This window comes from Stegastes partitus, unplaced genomic scaffold, assembly GCF_000690725.1.
Source record: "Stegastes partitus isolate 25-593 unplaced genomic scaffold, Stegastes_partitus-1.0.2 Scaffold286, whole genome shotgun sequence".
Taxonomy (NCBI): Eukaryota; Metazoa; Chordata; class Actinopteri; family Pomacentridae; genus Stegastes; species Stegastes partitus.
The window spans coordinates 496344-513929 of record NW_007578017.1 but is presented as its reverse complement, the minus strand read 5'-3'; the positions used below and the strand labels follow the sequence as shown (position 1 = coordinate 513929).

Genomic DNA, 17586 nt, shown 5'->3' with positions numbered 1-17586 from the left:
CCCTCTCCTCTATCAAGCAGCAAACAAATCTGTTCCTCTTGTGGGTGCATGTGTCGGGTTTCGTTAGCGGCTGCATTAACTACAGCTGAACCAGGCCCCTGTGATCTGGGCGCTGGAGAGTCAATGACCATTATATTGTTCTCCTGTGTGCGGGACATAAAACAATGCCCTCTGTCCACAGAAAAGCAAATAGAGGGAACAGGTTTCATTGCCAGTCTTTGTTCTCCGTCGTGTTTGTTAGGCAGGAAGATTGAGTCATTAATGTATCAGCCATGTGTTGGGGCAGCTGCGGTGCTGCTGGAAAAGGCTTTATATGAGATTTAACATAAGGAATGGCACACTGGTGCCTCCACATTAGAGTTAAAGGACCCCTCCGGATGAAAACAACTTCTTTCTTTACCTTGTTAACGTGTCCGTGTGGTGCTTTTTTGTTTTTATAGGTGAGAAGACACATCATAAGCTAAACAAGCAGCCAACAGGCTTCCAGGTGGAGAATCAGAGTCAGAAACATGGACTCAGACTTCCAGGTTTCAACCCGTCTAGGAAGCCAGTCCTGGACCTTGCCGGGCGGTGCTTTCCATATCACTGTCCTTCTACAGAATCAGCTTCTGGCTCAAACTAGTAAAGCTGAACACTCCAACATTACAACGTGCACCTGTTGGTTTCACCGTGTTGGAGCAGAGCTGTAGGTGAGCTGTGCTGTGAGAGGGGAAAGGTGTGCACATCAGTCACTGAATGAAAACATCAACGCTTTGTTTTTGCTCCATTTTTCATGAGCTGAACTCAAAGATCTGAGACTTTCTCTATTTAAACAAAAGGTCCATTTCTGTCGAACGTTTGTCTAATCCTGTGCTGGTGAGCACTTCTCCTTTGCTGAGCTAATCCACCCACCTCAGAGGTGTGGCGTATCAAGACGCTGATTAGACCGTATGATTATTGCTCAGGTGTGCTGCAGGCTGGTCACAACAAAAGGCCTCTCTAAAATGTGCAGTTTAATCACACGGCACGATGCCAAAGGTGTCGCTAGTTTTCAGGGAGCGTGCAACTGGCTGCAGGAACGTCCACCAGAGCTGCTGCCCGTGAATTGAACGTTCATTTCTCCACCATAAGCTGTTTCAGAGAGTACAGTACAGCCGACCGGCCTCACAAACATCGACCACGTGTGACCACACCAGCCCAGCATCCAGCATCTTCACCTCCAAGATGGTCTGAGACCAGCCACCCGGACAGCTGCTGCAGCAGTCGGTTTACATAACCAAAGAATTTCTGCTCAAACTGTCAGAAACCGTCTCAGGTAGCTCATCGACATGCTCGTCGACCTCATCGGGTCTCCACCTGACTGCAGCTCGTCATCGAGCAAACGCTCACGTTCGATGGCGTCTCACCAACACAGATTTAGACAAATTTGTGAACAATATTTGAGAGAAATGGACCTTTTGTGTACGTCTCAGATCTTTGAGCTCAGCTCATGAAAAATGGGAACAAAAACCAAAGTGTTGATGTTTGTTCAGTGTCGATCTGCAGCTTGTAAAAGACGACGTAGCTACATCTGGATGGTCTGTCAGGTAGGAAGGGATTATTTTCAAATGATCGAAGAGGGACTTTGACATCGAGCTATTTAATCAAAATCACTTTTTTCTAAATGTCTCATTTAGAAAAGATAAACCATAAACTCCAACAAGACTCTGGGACTTGTTGGCTGAACTGCAGGCTGCGTTTAAACAGAGCAGCAAGTATCAGGAAGCAACTTCAAAATATATAAGGAGTGAAATGTCTAAAGCACGTAGAGTTTCTGTTTGTTCACTATTACTAACTATTGATAGCACCTGTCTGCGACTGAATAATGTCGTACATGTTGATTATTGGTTTATTTTATTTTTGTAATAAAAAAAAAGTAATCAAAGAAATTCAACGTCTTTCTTTTTCTTCTGATTTATGGCGTCATAACTGTCATTCAGCACCATCAACATTTCTCTCGTAGCCATTCTGTCTCTATAGGAGGAGAAGGACTAAAACGAGCCCACAGAGAGTAAAAACAGGACCTCCAGTCCACTTGGATCCGTCCTTTCAGCTCCACTTACTGAGCGTGTCGTCTGAGGCTCCGGACAGAAGCTGGTAGAAGACGTGGAAGTTCCTCTCTCCTCTCGGCTGCTTCACCACACGTGACTTCTCCAGCAGATCTAAAGGACAACAGAAGGAACCAAAGTCATCCCCAACAACAGTCTGAACAGCCAGCGGTTCTGTCTGTGTGCAGTAAACACGGGCCGACCCAACCTGAAGCTCTGCAGATGCCCAGCATGCGCTCAAATGAGCTCCTAGTCCAATGATGTATTTATGTTGCCACGGTGACCAAGGCAATGTTGGTAATTATCTGTGTATATAAACACCACAGGAAGTGTACAGGGAAGAAACCACCCAAGGATATCAAACGTCAGCCCTTTCTCCTGGGCTGCCGACCAAGTGCAACAGCACCTGATTAAAAGGGGAGCCATCATCTGCTCACCGCATTAGGTGGAGTATGATTTAATTAAAGAGCAACTGCAGAGCTCAGCAACATCACAGGCTGCTGGAGATCCTCCTCGCTGACATGTCTGGCTCAACAGGAGCATTCACGTCGTCTCTATGGGAGGAAACTTCAAGAATTTTCACTGCACTGAAGTGAACATCTTGAAAAATAATACCCACACGAGCTCGCGTTTTATTGCACCGTGATTACCTTTCCAGCCATAAATAAAGAAAATCAAGGGCTGCTCCTGGCTTTTTCAATATTTAGACTCGACAAACGCTGAGTCACCCGTAGGTGGGCGCCGAGAGGACAGAAGAGCTACTTTGCTCTGTATCTGTGGACGCAGAGCAGAGCGCCCAACCGGAGAGCCCTTCACACAGACCCGGGGCTGTCAGGGTGAGCGGCGGACCAGGCTAAATGGGAATCTGTGACACCCACCAGCCATGAATCACATAAGTGGCTCTATAGGAGGCAGCGCATCAATAATACAGCATTCATGACAGAGTGGCTGGCAGCGGCAATACAGAGCTGTGATAAAAGACACACAGAGAATATGATGAAATACCACTTCCTCTATCTCGGCCCGCTTTCTTACTTTAATGTAGACAGCTTCTTTTTTTTTTTGACACCGTTCTGGCACAAACACAGGAGGGAGGAAAATAAAGAGCATCTTATTATTGTCATCCTGAGGGGACCAAAGTGACCTTCCACCAGCCAAAGCTCTCAGTCATCCTGCATTTGCTTTTAAGGGCCTCGGCTGCTGTAAAGCATCCTGAGCAGCGTTTACTGCATGCTCTGTTCACAACATGTTCCCTCTGCCTAAGATAAGCAAACACACATTAAAGTATCAATGTGGGGACAATATCCCGTTATGTGTTGACTAAAGGCCTGCCAAAGCATCTCACCACTCTGTCATTACCAAAGCTACTGAGAATTGCCTTTTCAAAAATTACAGCCATCTATTCTCAGCTGGAGGAGGCACTGGAGGCTTCAAGGATGCACGTCTAGGAAATAATGAGCAGAGAAGCAAAGAGAAATCCATCCAGGCCTGCCCCGCTTCAACATCCACATCCATCTGCCTCGCCGGCAGCCAGTCGGCCCGTCTGCAGGAGTCACATGTCCGCGGCTCTTCTTCACAGACGCTCCCTTGTGCCGGACCGACTCGGGCCGGCACACAGAGGTTCATTTGTGTCTCGGCCATCAGCTTCCGTCTTTGTTGCCGTGACCTCTGGCGGGGAAGCCGGCGCAGACACAACAATGTGAACACGTCAAACCAAAACACAGCAAAGCGCTGAGGACACAAAGTCGGTGGCTGGACCGGTGCCTGTTGGTCAGGCTTGGAATGACGACTGATTTTAATCAATTTTAAGGCTTTCATAAAACCAAAATCAGCAATTCTCACCCAGAAAGACAGAGCGCCACATGCTGGAGCACTGGTAAAAGCTTTTGAGGCACATTTGGGATATAAATGAAAGTCACATGACCACTGATTCAAACACAGTCTGATGAGAAGCAGATTAGATCCATACTGGAAACACTATGATGGTCATGTAATGCTTGACTTGTTGGACAGTTAGTGCGCTGTCTGGTCTCCATCCTAACAGCAGATATTACTGAACCAAGTAAATATGTGGAATTAAGTTATGTGTGAATACGATGTACTCAGCGGCTTTATTCTGAAAGTTTGCACGTTTAAGTTTAATTGAGTTAAAAGTGTCGCTCTAAATATGGTCAAAATCAGGCATGAAACACAAAATAGGACAGTTTCATCTAAACATTTACAGCCTTTAAAAGCTTTCCCTTTTATTTTTATTCTAACACTACTCACAGTTGCTGATGACGCCGCCCAGGGGATCTCCTTTGAAGTCGAACTCGATGTCCATGTACTTTCCCTGCAGGTCAGAGTGCAGCAGTCACATATAACCTTTCATGAAACATATATTCACACCGTTTCTTGTCTTTGCTTTGAAACTGTGAGCCAGAGCTCCGAACCCAGCAAGGATCTCTGCACAAACCCATTCACATTACAAATTACAGTCAGCGATCATAAAGTGCTGAGAAACCACCGGTCCGTCTGGGTGCAGCCCCTCTCCCCCAACCTGGGCCAGCTTCTGTCTCCTGGAGGACTGAATCAAACCATTTTCGCCCCCCTTCGCTCCTTCTCTCCGAAACTTGGAAGTCAGAACAGAAAGTCCTGTGTGTTTTATTTTCCCCCTCCTCTGATGTATTAATAGCAGACATGTCCCCAGAACAGGCCAAGCTCTGCTGGTGAGTGGGCTCCAGCCAAACTCAATAAGCCCGCTGCACTCAGCAAAATGAGGCGACATGTCTGATTCAGAGTTTTTCTGCTAAACTGATGGAGGCCTGATGAACTGGTGTCTAGTGAGGAGGCCTGAGGTTTGTGTCTAGAGGTTGATGCCAAGGTTACCTAAATATAAACAGATCAGGGGCTTAATCCGTTATAATGCTCCCTGTAACGACCGCATGTCCGAGCACCGGCGTGCGGTTGTATCCGTGTAGGAAGATGATTAAAAAATAGTAGAAAAAGTGAAACTAAAACTGGGACAAGCTGGTACTAGCCGGAATAACCAGTTTCCATTATAATAATAACTATGAGGGGGGAAAAAAAAGCTCCTGTGGCATCGGAGGGTGTATTTAAATAAGCTTTTTGGATGCACTGGAAGTTACCGAAGTCAGATCACATAAACCGGCTTTTTCCTAAATTTGCAGCTACACGATGACGTGATGATGTGATCTGCTGTGATCAGGGGCTGCTGCTGCTGGATCAGGCCTCCCTGGGAGAGAGAAGGGCCTCCGAGGAAAACAGAAACACACCCATCTGCTTTCATACTGCCGCCGGCGAGGCATATCTTGTTTTCTGGGTTTGTGTCTGTTTTTACAAACAAAAAGCAGACACTGAATCATCCCTATGATGCTTCAGATACGCATTTGATTTCTCCTGCTTCCTCATTTTCAACCCCCCACAGATTAGAAGATAGTGAGAGATGAGATAAAAAAATAAAAATAAAGACAAAAACCTAACGAAAGTCTGCATGGGACACACTTCACCACAGATCTGTTGTGCTTGTTCTGCATTAGTCGTATCCAGGATGTACGGAGGATTCATCGAGGCCATTTAACGTGTGAAACTGAGGCAGTGTGTGGGCCGGTGTTCAGTGCAGAGCCAATAAAACTGCACGGGGAAGGTAGGCAGGTAGCACTCCTGTGATAAAAGCCTCTCACACAAAGATATCATTTGGTGTTTTTTTCCCCCTTTTGCGCTCAACATCACGATACTCCTGCAAAACATGCACCAACATGCGAGTGCATTTATCTCCACGACGCGTTGGCCTTGAAATGTTTTGAGCTTCAAACCAGTTTACGTGTCTGTGAGCACCTGCAGGCCTTTGCTTTAACCGTTAAGACCTTGCTGTTTGCCAGCAGCACTTGTGAACAAAGAGGCGAGACACCCACACTGTCAGAAGAACTGATCCTGCTCAAGTGATGGGAAAAAAACCAAAACGCTAGCATGCAGCGCTACAAAGTTCATGTTATTGAGAGCAGGACTGACGCGTGTGGAATCCTCAAAGGGAAAGCAAAAGCGAAAATAAATAAGAAATCAAGACACACAAGCTTATTTTAAATAAGGAAATTGGTGACATTATGTCCAACACATGATCTGATCCGGGAACAGTAGCTGCAGCTCTGGGTACTTACAAATCTGGAGGAGTTGTCGTTTCGTACTGTTTTGGCGTTTCCAAAAGCTGAAAAGGACAAAAAATACAAATCACAATATAGACATGAATAAATAAAAACATAAAGAAGCATCTGATGCATCATTTATGCTAATCCCACCGCTATGAAGTTAACAGCTACAGACAGGCCAAAAGCCTATTTACAGACATTCAGAACCTGATTAATGATCCTCAGGCTGCAGAGAGCTGTCAATCATAAAGGCCTGAATGTCAAAGCCATTTGTACTGATGAAGCCCCATAATTCTGGATGGATTAAGCAAAGCACCAGGGCTTTCCAGGCTTAGGAAGGCTGAACCTTGATGTCACGCCACGCTGAAGTTGCTCTGCTTCAATATTTGCCCCTGCTTATAAATAAACAATAACAAACATGGCGTCGAAGCGTTTTGAAGTACGAACGCCTGCGTGTGAGCACATTAAAAGGCATCACAGACACATGTGAGCATGGAGCCCAGCTGTACTACGAGCAGCCTTTCTGCAACACGAACCCTTTTCATTCTCCTTCAAAGCACATTTCTACATTAGAACGCTATTAATGTGTCATGCATCGCAGTGCTATTAGCATGACTGCTTAATTGCTGATAACAACTGATTAATGTGTGTTTAAGTCTGCGGATGATGTGGATGTGTGGGCCGCTGGTACAACGGCAGCCGGAGGGCGACGGAGGCAGAAGAGCAAGATCAGAGCGAGAAATGAGGAACAGGAGACGACAAAGAGCGAAAGCAATAAAGATTGTGAACGAAAGTGAGACGCAGTGTGACGGAGGGCGAGCGTGGCACGTTGTGTTCAGCAGGATTACCCCCCTTCCCTCTCCAGTGTTAGGGGCAATTAGATCGGCAGCAGCTAAACTCTTACAGATGTGCAACCCGGGCATACAGCTTCATCATTCATGGGCATTTCCTGTTCACTGCCCCCCAATTAAAATACAGCTGTTTGTGTGCCAGCGCTGAGCGGTGGGAATGAGTGTGTGTGTGTGTGTGTGTGCATGTGTGTGTGTGTGTGTGTGTGTGGTGCACTGGTTTGTTAAAGGAATAAGAAGTTATTCACATCTTCTCAGACGACTGGGACAGCAAAAGATTCCATGTGTATATGATCATTGTTACATCCAGAAGTTATGATTTGTGGATTGTTTGACTGTCAGGAGCTCTGCAGTGACGAATGTCTTTGGGAAACCAAAATATCAAAGATTGTCATAAAAAAAGACTCTTGTCAGTGACTAACTGAGTTACAGCTCAATTACGCTGCAAGTATACACAGTTTTGCATATTTCTGGCTGCTTGTTTCTCAGCTGTGCTTTGAAGAGCCCTTGAACTGGGGCAGCCGTGTCAACCTGTTAACACACATCCAGCGTCCAGATGTGAACCTCAGACGCTCCAGCTCCTGAACTTGGACGCCGCCCGAGTGTCTTCGACTCACCCTCCAGCACGGGATTGGACTGCAGCAGCTGTTCCTTGACCTTGTTCACCTCCTGGCCCTTCCCACACACCGCCGCCACGTATGACATCACCAGCTTACTGGCCTCTGAAACACACACACACATAGATAAATATTATAGTCAAGGCTTTGCTAGACATTACAGAGGAACCAGTGCCCACCCACTTCACCATTCCCCTTACATCATCCCCCCTGACAGCCATCAGCAGAGGGTGTGGATCCTTCATTAGTCTGGGGGTACAGACCAGGAGAAGCGGGCCCATTACTGCTGATGATGACCAGGGTTGCATCATCATATCATCATTCAGATCGCTGATGTTTTTTGGAATACAAGCGAATTCAGTGGAGAGACTTCACATGGACCTACGGACATGAACTCTCGTCTCAGAGTCCGTGTTGTCAGAAAAGCCTCCCAAATTTTCTGCCTGAGAAACGTGACACGGGCTCAGAAAGCAGCTCGTCCTGTCTGGAACCGGCGCCGTGTCTTGTAGGATGACTGCAGGAATCAGGATCAGCGCTCCTGACCAGCGAGATGACAGTGACCCAGAACCGATGATGTGTGTGATGTGCCAAGAGCAGGATAGAGAGGAGCTTGACAGTGTCGCTGCTACAGGCTGCTGATGAGTCTGGCACACGATCAGCTCGTGTATTTGGTTAAAAAAAAGACGACTCCACAGAAAAACCCAGACGTGAGGAGTCTCGCTGACTAACGGGGAGAACCTGACATCTTTATCAGTCAGGGTAACAAAAACTTCCTCAGTCATCTCTGGCAAACAATAAAACTCTGTTATGACTCGTCTGCACTGCGACGGCATCTGATAAAAAAAATAGTTCATCACAGCTCCTCGCTCCTGTAGAAGACACAATAAGACGAGGCAGCAGAAATCCCCCATCCAGACATGAATGCCAATGACCCATATCGATGGAGGAGGTTTTGACGGCCTTATTCCACTACAAAGCTTCAGGGCTGATGAGATTACTGAAATCCGAATTTATCTCTCGACTTGGCTGCGGCGACGGCTTCTTGGAGTCGGGGGGTTTTTAATATCCATGCGAGGCTGAGGGAGAGTCCAAATAAAGGCTGGTGCATCACGCAAAACGCGATCCGTCAAACCGTGCTGTGCCCTCGTTGGCGTTGACGCAATCCGTTGTTCTAACGCGACGTTTCACCACCGAAATTATTAAGCTCATAAATGACGGATGACCTCGTGCGGTGCTAATCGTGGGTTTCTCATAATTAATGTGTGGCTTGGAGTTCCTGTCATTTGCTGCCAGAGTCCTGCGGGGAATGCTGGGTTGTGAAATCGGAGCTCGAGCCAGAGAGCAACACAACAAAAGTTCAAAACCACTTGAAAACATGAAGTCATCAGCACAGAGGACACAAACGCATCGTGCTGCTGCTGGCGAGACAAAGGCATGGCTGCTCAAAATATTATAAGGACATGGCTGTTTGGCACTTCTTGGCTTCCATATGATGATAATTCAATATTATATCAGCATTATTCAGAAAATCATTTTCTAACAAAACACTCTAAATATGAAAAACAGCTTCAGCAGAATAAAAGCTGAAGAAGAGACTAAAACAGTCAGGATAAGCAAACTTGTTGCTGTGTCATACTCTTTAATAAATAACATGCTGTGATATCATCATCATCATCATCATCGTTGCTGGTCTCTGATTTCTTCCCATGCAGCCTAACCTTTGATTAAAGCCACATGGTGCGCTTTAATTGCAACCAAATGGACGCTGATTACGACTCGCTCCCACACTCGAGTCAAACATTATGCAAGATTAGAATTTGCTGAGCCTGAAGTTGAGTTAAATCCCCTCCGACTCTGCTGCTGCAGCGCCGCTTCTGGAGAGGACTCCTGAACATTCAATAAACGGTTATCAGAGCTGGAGAGCCAGAGGAGGAACAATCAGTCTGAGACCTGAGGGGAGTCTTTTTCCTAAGCAGGAATGAATGTCTGCGTCTATACTGTACAGGAAGAACTTTTATGAGCAGATCGTGGCTGCATCCCCACAGTCCGAGCGCTGCCAGCTCAGTATTGCCATTACCTGTGACGGCGCGCTACAGGAAATGCCATTCCTCATGGGTTTCTGTACGGTATGTGAAACCGGTCCAGAACACGGCCGCGCTATTACAAAAACCAACAGAGATATGAAAACAGCTTTCTGGAAGTGTTTCTAGTCTGACGCCAGGTTTAAAGTTTTCTTACTGGCAAGAGAAAAATGTGGAGCTGATGTACTTGAAGTAGGAAGCGTGAGGAAGCCATCTGCATGCTGTTTGATGTGACTACCCCTATCGCTTTACATGCATTCTGTTTACAGGTCATCACAGAGCGCGTTTCATGTACCAACATGATGTTCCCACAACAGCACTAGCATCAGGCTCCCCTTTATGAGCGATCTGATGTAAATCTGCAGCGTGGCTTTATACTTAACAGCCCTTATCTTACAGCGCTCTGTCAGAAAGAAGTTTTGACTACGCTTTGAACGAAGCACTACAAACAGGAATGGAGGACCGTATCCTCCAGGGATGGGCTGGAAAACTACTGGGTCACTTAAAAAGATGATTAAAAGTGTTCTTCTTTCCATTAGCTTTTGATAAACGAAGAACCTTTCATGTGAATGCTCAAAAAAAAGACGTGTTAGTGATTTGTTCCAAACAGATTCCAGCGATGTGTATGAACAGCAGGTTCACGCTGGACCGGCGTGCACATGGCCAGACATCGTGGCTCTGATTTCCCCAGATGTTGAAAGAAATTAACTAAAGCAGCACTTGCCAGTTTTCCCGGCTCCGCTCTCCCCCGTGATGAGGATGCACTGGTCCTTGTCCTGGTCCCTCAGCGAGCGGTAGGCCTCATCTGCCAGAGCGTAGCTGGAAAGAAAGAAAAGAAAGGCGCAAAGCCATTAAGCCTTCACATCACAACGGCATGCCACACAGCAAACATCACACATTTATTTTATTTTTCCAGGATATTTTTAGTGGGGTAAAACAAGTTCAGAGCTCTGTGCCAGGCTGCACGGCGTCCAACCTAATCAATAACATGTGACTTCACTGGAAATTGGGTTGCATCTGTAGGACATCCACAGGACTTGTAGCTTTATTTAGCAACGCTGGCTGGTTCAGATTTAGGCTTTTGGCTTTGATAACTCACCATTTCCTGCTCCTTTTGTGAAACTACTAACCTACTGCTGCTGTTCAAACATCTACTGATGTGAATCCAAACTAGCATCGGCTGTAAACGCTGCACTATGTGGGTCAGGCCGTATACGGTACGAGTAGCAGGAAAATAAAACATAACAACAATAAGAACAGCTCATAAGACATTTTCCTCATATCAACAATTAATTTTACATCATTCATACTGTTTACAGTCACTTTTAAGGATTCAGTTTTTTGTCGTTAAACAAAAAACTACAAAAAAAGCATCGTTAGATTAATTAAAATGAATGTCTCTTAATCACACCCTGGTAGGTGTTTGGTTACAGCAGCGAGTCAGGGCGATGTACAATAACCCCAGGTGCATACGGGGGGATAAAAGACGAGGGCTCATTATAACACGAAGCCTATTGTCACACATTCCAAGACAGCGACACAATAGGAAAGTAGGACTCATTACTGCTGCTTCAGCCCCACTGAATTCCACAACAATATATTATTTGTTCTCTGTCTGCAGACGACCCGTTGTGATGGATTGAGAGCAGGGCGTGGACGACAGGAGGGTCATATCACAATGACAATTTTTTATCTCGTGTGTCACGTCGGTCTGTAATTTCGACGCGATACGCCCACAAGAGGAGGAACTCCACAGGGTAGGGCTGCAACAATCGCGTTTTTACAGTACAGCTTCCATTTGGCAAGCAAACAGTCGTGTACATTGCAGCGAGAGAGAGCCGCGTTCCAACTTTCTCCTCCAGCAGAACACAAGGCTGCAAATTAGCTCGCAAGGTCTCCCGTCCCCCTGTACTTTGGCTTTTATCGCTCAGGAATTTTGTCCAAAGCTGTAACAGCTGTGGGGGGAGATGCTGCACGTAGAATCCGCCTTTGGGTCGAGTTTGTTTGAGACGAGATGTGGAATATTCTATCACCTAAGACCTCCATGATGAGCCCCACCAGGACTAAGAACAATCTCCTTGTTTATTCCGGTGAACTACACGAGAACCATGGGAAACAAGCAGTCAGACGATTTAGCATCGAGCTCGTGTCAGAAAGGTCGTATCCACCTCGCAAAGACAATGAACGCCTCGCAGCTCTACGGGGCAGATTAGGTGTTAACAAAACTCACGGCCGCTAACTGGAAAACTGTCAAGAACTTAATCTGTCAGCTTTTTAGATATCAAACTCAGATCAACACATTCAGGTCTTACATTTCACATCAAATGCAGGGTAAATATAGCTTGAGGTAATTTTGGAGGAATGCTTCACAACAGTCTCTCCCCAGTGTCTAATTTGGTCTGATTCCTTGCCTGGAGGGTGGGAGCTCTCAAAATCTCCCAGGTCTCAGTAATATCATTAACCAAGTATTTATATGCACTGAGTGTAGTAGACACGAGTGTAGGAAGGAATGTCTGACATCCACAGATGCTAACAGGGATTTTCATACGGCCCCACCAGCAGGCGCCGGGATATCCGACTCTCATGGCTGCTGAGGCTGCATTTACTTGTAGGGGCAAAGCTCTTGTCAGATTCGAGCTCGCTGCACATCAGAATGCAGCGTGGCACCAACCAGCAGGCACTAAATGCGGTTAGATGGGGTTCAAAGGAAGCGTTCAGACTGTATTAGAGCATGTACGGTGACGGCTTGTGCACCATCCTCCTCTAAGTTCTTCATTATCTACTCCAACTTCACAAAATCCACCAAGACATGGAAAAAGAGGCTCATGTCTAAACGTAATTTAGGGTACAGCACTGGATGTATTAGAGGAGTCAGTGCTGCGGGGGGACCACAACCTGAAGCATATAATCACACACTGAACTGAAAATGACCCTTGATTTGCAAAGTTGCTGATTGCTAGTAAGAAGGCAGCGCGCTGGCCAGAGATGGGCAGCCAGATGAATGCATTCCAGACCACAATACAGGGCTAAAGCTCAGGCAGGCTAATGGAGCTTAGCTTCCTCCACCATCGCACATCGAGTTGAATCAGAGCCCATTCAGCCCCGCCACCAGCCGTCTCCCTCATCAGCCCCCAGAGTGGGCCCTCCACCAACAACCCCCCGGGGTAAAAGGGTACACTAATACAGCAGTTCTTCTTTTTTTCCCCCCAAGCTGGTACAGTGACTTATTATACATGTGAAACTGTTTAAAGGAGCCCTGTGAGGGTTTCTGAGCACTGGAGGTGCAAACGTGTCCATGTTCAAGTTGTTCTCGTTGTTCTGGGTTCTGCAGCAAGACATGAGAACACAACACCAATGATTTATCACACAAACGAGACTCAAACAATCCAGCCTTCAGTCTCTGTCTCTCTCTATCCCGGGCTGCTTTGGGATGACACATAAAACAACAGAAGGCTCTGAGACAGTAAAATAGAAAACCTTCACAGCAGGTCTTCAGAGGAGGAAAGAAAATCTGTACTGCGTGTGAACTTAACTACAGATGGTGGGTGAGAAGCTGAAGGAAGGAGCCGACCCGTTGACCCCAGACGTAAGGGGATCCAGTGGCCCTGTCATGCTGCTCTGAGTGATCCCCTCCTGGATGGTAGCTCCTTCATCCATGAGGCAGTGTCCAATGGGTGGAAGGGGCCACGAAATGGTTCGATGTGTGGAAAAACTACATCATATGCTCTGAACTAGACCTCAGCCTAATTAAGGCCGACGTGTCGGACGGTGCTCTCCGCTACCAAAACACCAAATGGGGGATTTTTTTCTCCAAAGACTTGAAAAATCAAAGCCAAGGTGCACTGAAGCGGTTCTGTTGGTAGATGGTGGCCCATCACCTTACAAAGACCCTGTACGTTGGTCTTTTTCTTCCATTTGCACCCCATCTGTATGTCCTCTGAGTTCAACAGCCAAAAACACTAAACAATGCTCCGGCGAAGGCAAGACGACGCCTGCAAACCAATGTTAACAATGATGTCAACCATCTCTTTGCAAATGTTTACGAGGGCAGAAATTCATTCCATGTGTTTGTTGGATTGTCGAGGAAACATACGATGTGTTCTGGTCAGAAGTATAAAATGAAACGTTACAGCTAGATGCTAACAGGGAACCGGTGTAGCTGGCATGCTGCTAGCTAGCAATAATGCTCATTGTTTTTGGTGCCCCCAGTTGCAACAAATGTGTTTTTCTTTTCCTGTCCAACCAGACATAAAGCTCTCGTCCAATCCCCACCCCCACAACCTCTGATCAGGGCCCAGCCCCGGCCCTCTCCTGCACACCGGCCCACCGGCTCTGTGTATGGATGAGACTCGCCACGGGACATTACGTCACTGCTGAAAAGGGCAGCAGAGCACAGCAGATGTCTGCTTTTGTGAAAACACTCCTGTTGCCTGACCTGATCCTGACAATGAGCAAACCATCACACAATTACCTCCCCCAGAGGAGGCATGTGGGCCGGCCGGGAAGAGGGGAGGGGAGGTGGCGAGGGGCGTCAAACAGGAGTGGGAGGTCCTCTGCCAGGAACTGGTCCCAGTGACACACACACACACATGCTAAGCAGGCCATATGAATATGAATAGCCATCACATAATCACAATATGAATAGAGGTCGGCAGACACAAGCCACACCCAGAGGCAGATGACACACACGCGTAAATCTCAAAATAAAAGAAACCAGAAGACCACGTACTTGTCACAGGAAACTAATCTGTGTTTTATTCTAACTGTGGATACATCAAAAGCAAGAAAAAACACACACCAGCCAGATTTAGAACTAATGTGGAGAGACGCTATTAATAGGACCATGAGAGTAAAGTGAGCAGCGACGGGCTGCACCACTTCATAACCGTGGAAGTGGAAATGACGACGAGGCACCGAGTTCACCATCAAAGACCGAGGAGGCAGAGAGTGAGGTACCAGAACCCCAAAGGCCTCCCTGATCAGAGTGTGTGTGTGTGTGTGAGGGTTAGGCTGGGATAAGGCCTTGGACCTTAAGTGCTGCTTGGCACCTCCCCTTCACATCTGCCTGCAGGCTGTAATTTGGTCTTGCACGTGGCAGCGGTGAACACAAAGCCACAGTGGCATGAGGTAAGCGGTAGAAAATAGTCTAGTCAGTTCTTTTACTACCAACCTCTGCTAAGTGGGGCACAGGAGGAGATGATGGGCCTGCAGTTTGTGACCTGAATCCTAAACGGGTGGAGCACTCTGAGGGCAGATCAGCGCACTTTAAAGTCGTGATTTGTAGATGCTAATGAAGCTGTAATGTATGAGCCCACCCAGCCACTGGGAGATGACAGGCCTTCTGCAAACAATGATAATCTTTCTCAGACGCTGTTCGCCGTGTCTTCAGACCGACACGCAGCACGTTTGCATTTTCACCTTTTTAAACAAATACAGCTGTTGCTCTGCAGCTCTTTAACGGATGAACGGTGCCACGCTCAGCTATCATTCTGCTGGGTGTCTGCTGTACAGTAGCCTGTGATCTCAGTGTGACCCGGCTCCTCCAGAGGCTGCAGGAAATCCGCCTGGCTTTGAAGGGGCAGCCAAGGAAGCAACGCTTTCCTGATGTTGTATGACCAGGTGGAAAAGTGGGAGGCTGAGGCAGAAGGAAACAAGCACGGGCACACAAACACAGCGTCGCGCATTCAGACGTTTTCAAAGTGCAAAAGCCGAGCTGCTGGTGTGGGAGGGCAGCGAGAGGAAGCCCACAGACACACAAAAAGTCTTGGTTGTGACAGATGTGGGCCATCTGGGCCATGACGAAGCATCGCTGTGAAGCAGGTGGGAAGGAGAAGATCAGCATCTAACAAGTGAGACACAGGATCGCGGTAACAGTCTCATATTCACAAGAGCGTTCTCAGCGTGTAAGGTGCAATAAAGAACAGCTCTAACTCGCCAAATTAAAAGTCCAGAGTGAAGTGCCGCTGCCACACATCTCTAATTTATTCGACACTTGCTGGAGGTTGTCTGAGGCCTCGGCTAAATTGCTCATTGATACTCCTCCACCCATACATCAAACTTCGAGGGGGTCCAGGGCTTTAATTCACTTTAGTACGCAGCAATTTAGTGTTCCACAGCGGGGGAAAACACCGGCCCAGGCTGCTTGTGTGATCCTCGGAGGAGCAGGAAATAAGCATGCTGAGCGAGGTAGCAAAACATCCTCAAAGCAGCGCTCCAACAAAGACTCCTCTGAGCCTCTTTTAGCAGGTTCTGGGGAATCTGAGCGGTTTGTTGATCCAGTTTATATTCTAATTCTAATAACTCTCAGTCATCAAGTGTTAAAGGGGCTGAAGGATTTGACCAAAGTGCCACAGCCGTGAGATTTTCACACAATGACGAATAACAAAGAAGAAACCTCGACACTTGCCTCTGGCTGGAGGATATATAAAAAACAAGCTTAAGGAAAGAAACACAGCCACAGACAGGATGATGGAAACAGAAGACTAAGACGTCTTTTTATAGCCCAGAAAGCAGCAGTGCAGTCAGGTCTGAGGGCTTCCTCTCTTCATCCTGCTCTTGATGTTCCAGCTCTCCACCACTGCAGGGCTGCTGGTCACTGAAGGCTCAGAAAGACCTTGAAGTCTAAAACACATCTTGATAGAGAAGTTCATGGCTGCTGGAGTGCAGATAAACCAACCTTGAGAAAAATAAACTACACTAGACCTGTCTTGCATCCTTGATAGCCGAACTCTCCGATGAGCGGTCAACGTCAAAAAGCTTAGAAAGCCCGACACTGACAGGTTTAGGGTCTTGGACGATTCCGACTGCGGCTGTCAGTTGCAGATAAATGTTGGTCTGTCTGGAACAATCTCACTCAACAGCACATTTTGTTCATTATCAGCAGGAAAAAGAGCCACGTTCGCCATTAGTGGGTCCATTAGAGCAGACACCAGTGGTTTGAGGTGGATCTGTCTCTTAATACCAGGTCTATATGTAAGTAGAAGAACAACCACCGATCTGGAAGCTACCACCCAGCAGTTGTTGAGGGTTTCCAGTCTGGACCAAAGTGGTGAAAAAAAGGAACCATTGTTCCCTCAACAGACCAATGTTGCCATCCCTGGTGTCATGGCTAAAAATAACTGGACTATCTTGGCCCCACATGAGCACCACAGCGCCCTGGACACACACACACACACAGACACACAGACACACACAACGGCTGCATAGAAATAAAGCAGTTATGCCCAATTTAGAAGCAGATCATTTGGCATGCCTTCAGAGGAGCCTCAGGCCTCAGGATGACCATGTGACCCGCTGAGCCGACAGTCAGAGTCATTGTGGGTCTGACCAACAGCGTGCCGGTCGCACACTCGCACCAGACTGGTGGGTGACACCTTCAACCTCAGGGCTGTGGCGGTAACATAAAGGGTGAACAAGTCAGACATGGATTTTTTCTCTGGGAGCTGCATTCTACTGCATTTAAAATGTTATTTCTTTATAGTGCATCCTGTTACTGCACTTTTATCCTGGTTGTTTCCCACTATAACGCTTTGTTAAACCACACAAGTCACTGGATTTAACATAAACTAGAAAATAAAAATAAAATACTGACATTATTTTTTAGTTTCCCCCAGCAACATCATCATCCAAGCTCCGGTTGCCGTGCAAAAATCCGGTTTGTCAATGGATGCAACTTAATTTCTGTCAAATTAAATTTCTGTCAGCATCTCTGACCACAAAGGCTCTTAGTGGGACCCCTCAGAGAGGTTTAGCAGAAATAAATTAATCTACCTACTGCCAAATTTCCACAGCTAAAACAATCCTCAATCCACCAAATTACCGGAGACCAA

General features: G+C 46.9%; 1 protein-coding gene across 5 annotated transcripts in view; it reads right to left on the bottom strand.

Moving 5' to 3' along the window:
* The window catches only part of myo1b (myosin IB), a 60413-nt gene that overhangs the window by 21883 nt on the left and 20944 nt on the right, over window positions 1–17586 (bottom strand). For all 5 annotated transcript variants that reach the window (XM_008282790.1, XM_008282791.1, XM_008282792.1 and 2 more), the window contains exons 4-8: window positions 10482–10576; window positions 7677–7781; window positions 6224–6270; window positions 4335–4398; window positions 2082–2180 (exon numbers count right to left, since the gene is read on the bottom strand). In XM_008282790.1, the coding sequence (XP_008281012.1) occupies window positions 2082–2180; window positions 4335–4398; window positions 6224–6270; window positions 7677–7781; window positions 10482–10576 (410 nt within the window). The remainder of the gene's footprint in view (window positions 1–2081; window positions 2181–4334; window positions 4399–6223; window positions 6271–7676; window positions 7782–10481; window positions 10577–17586) is intronic.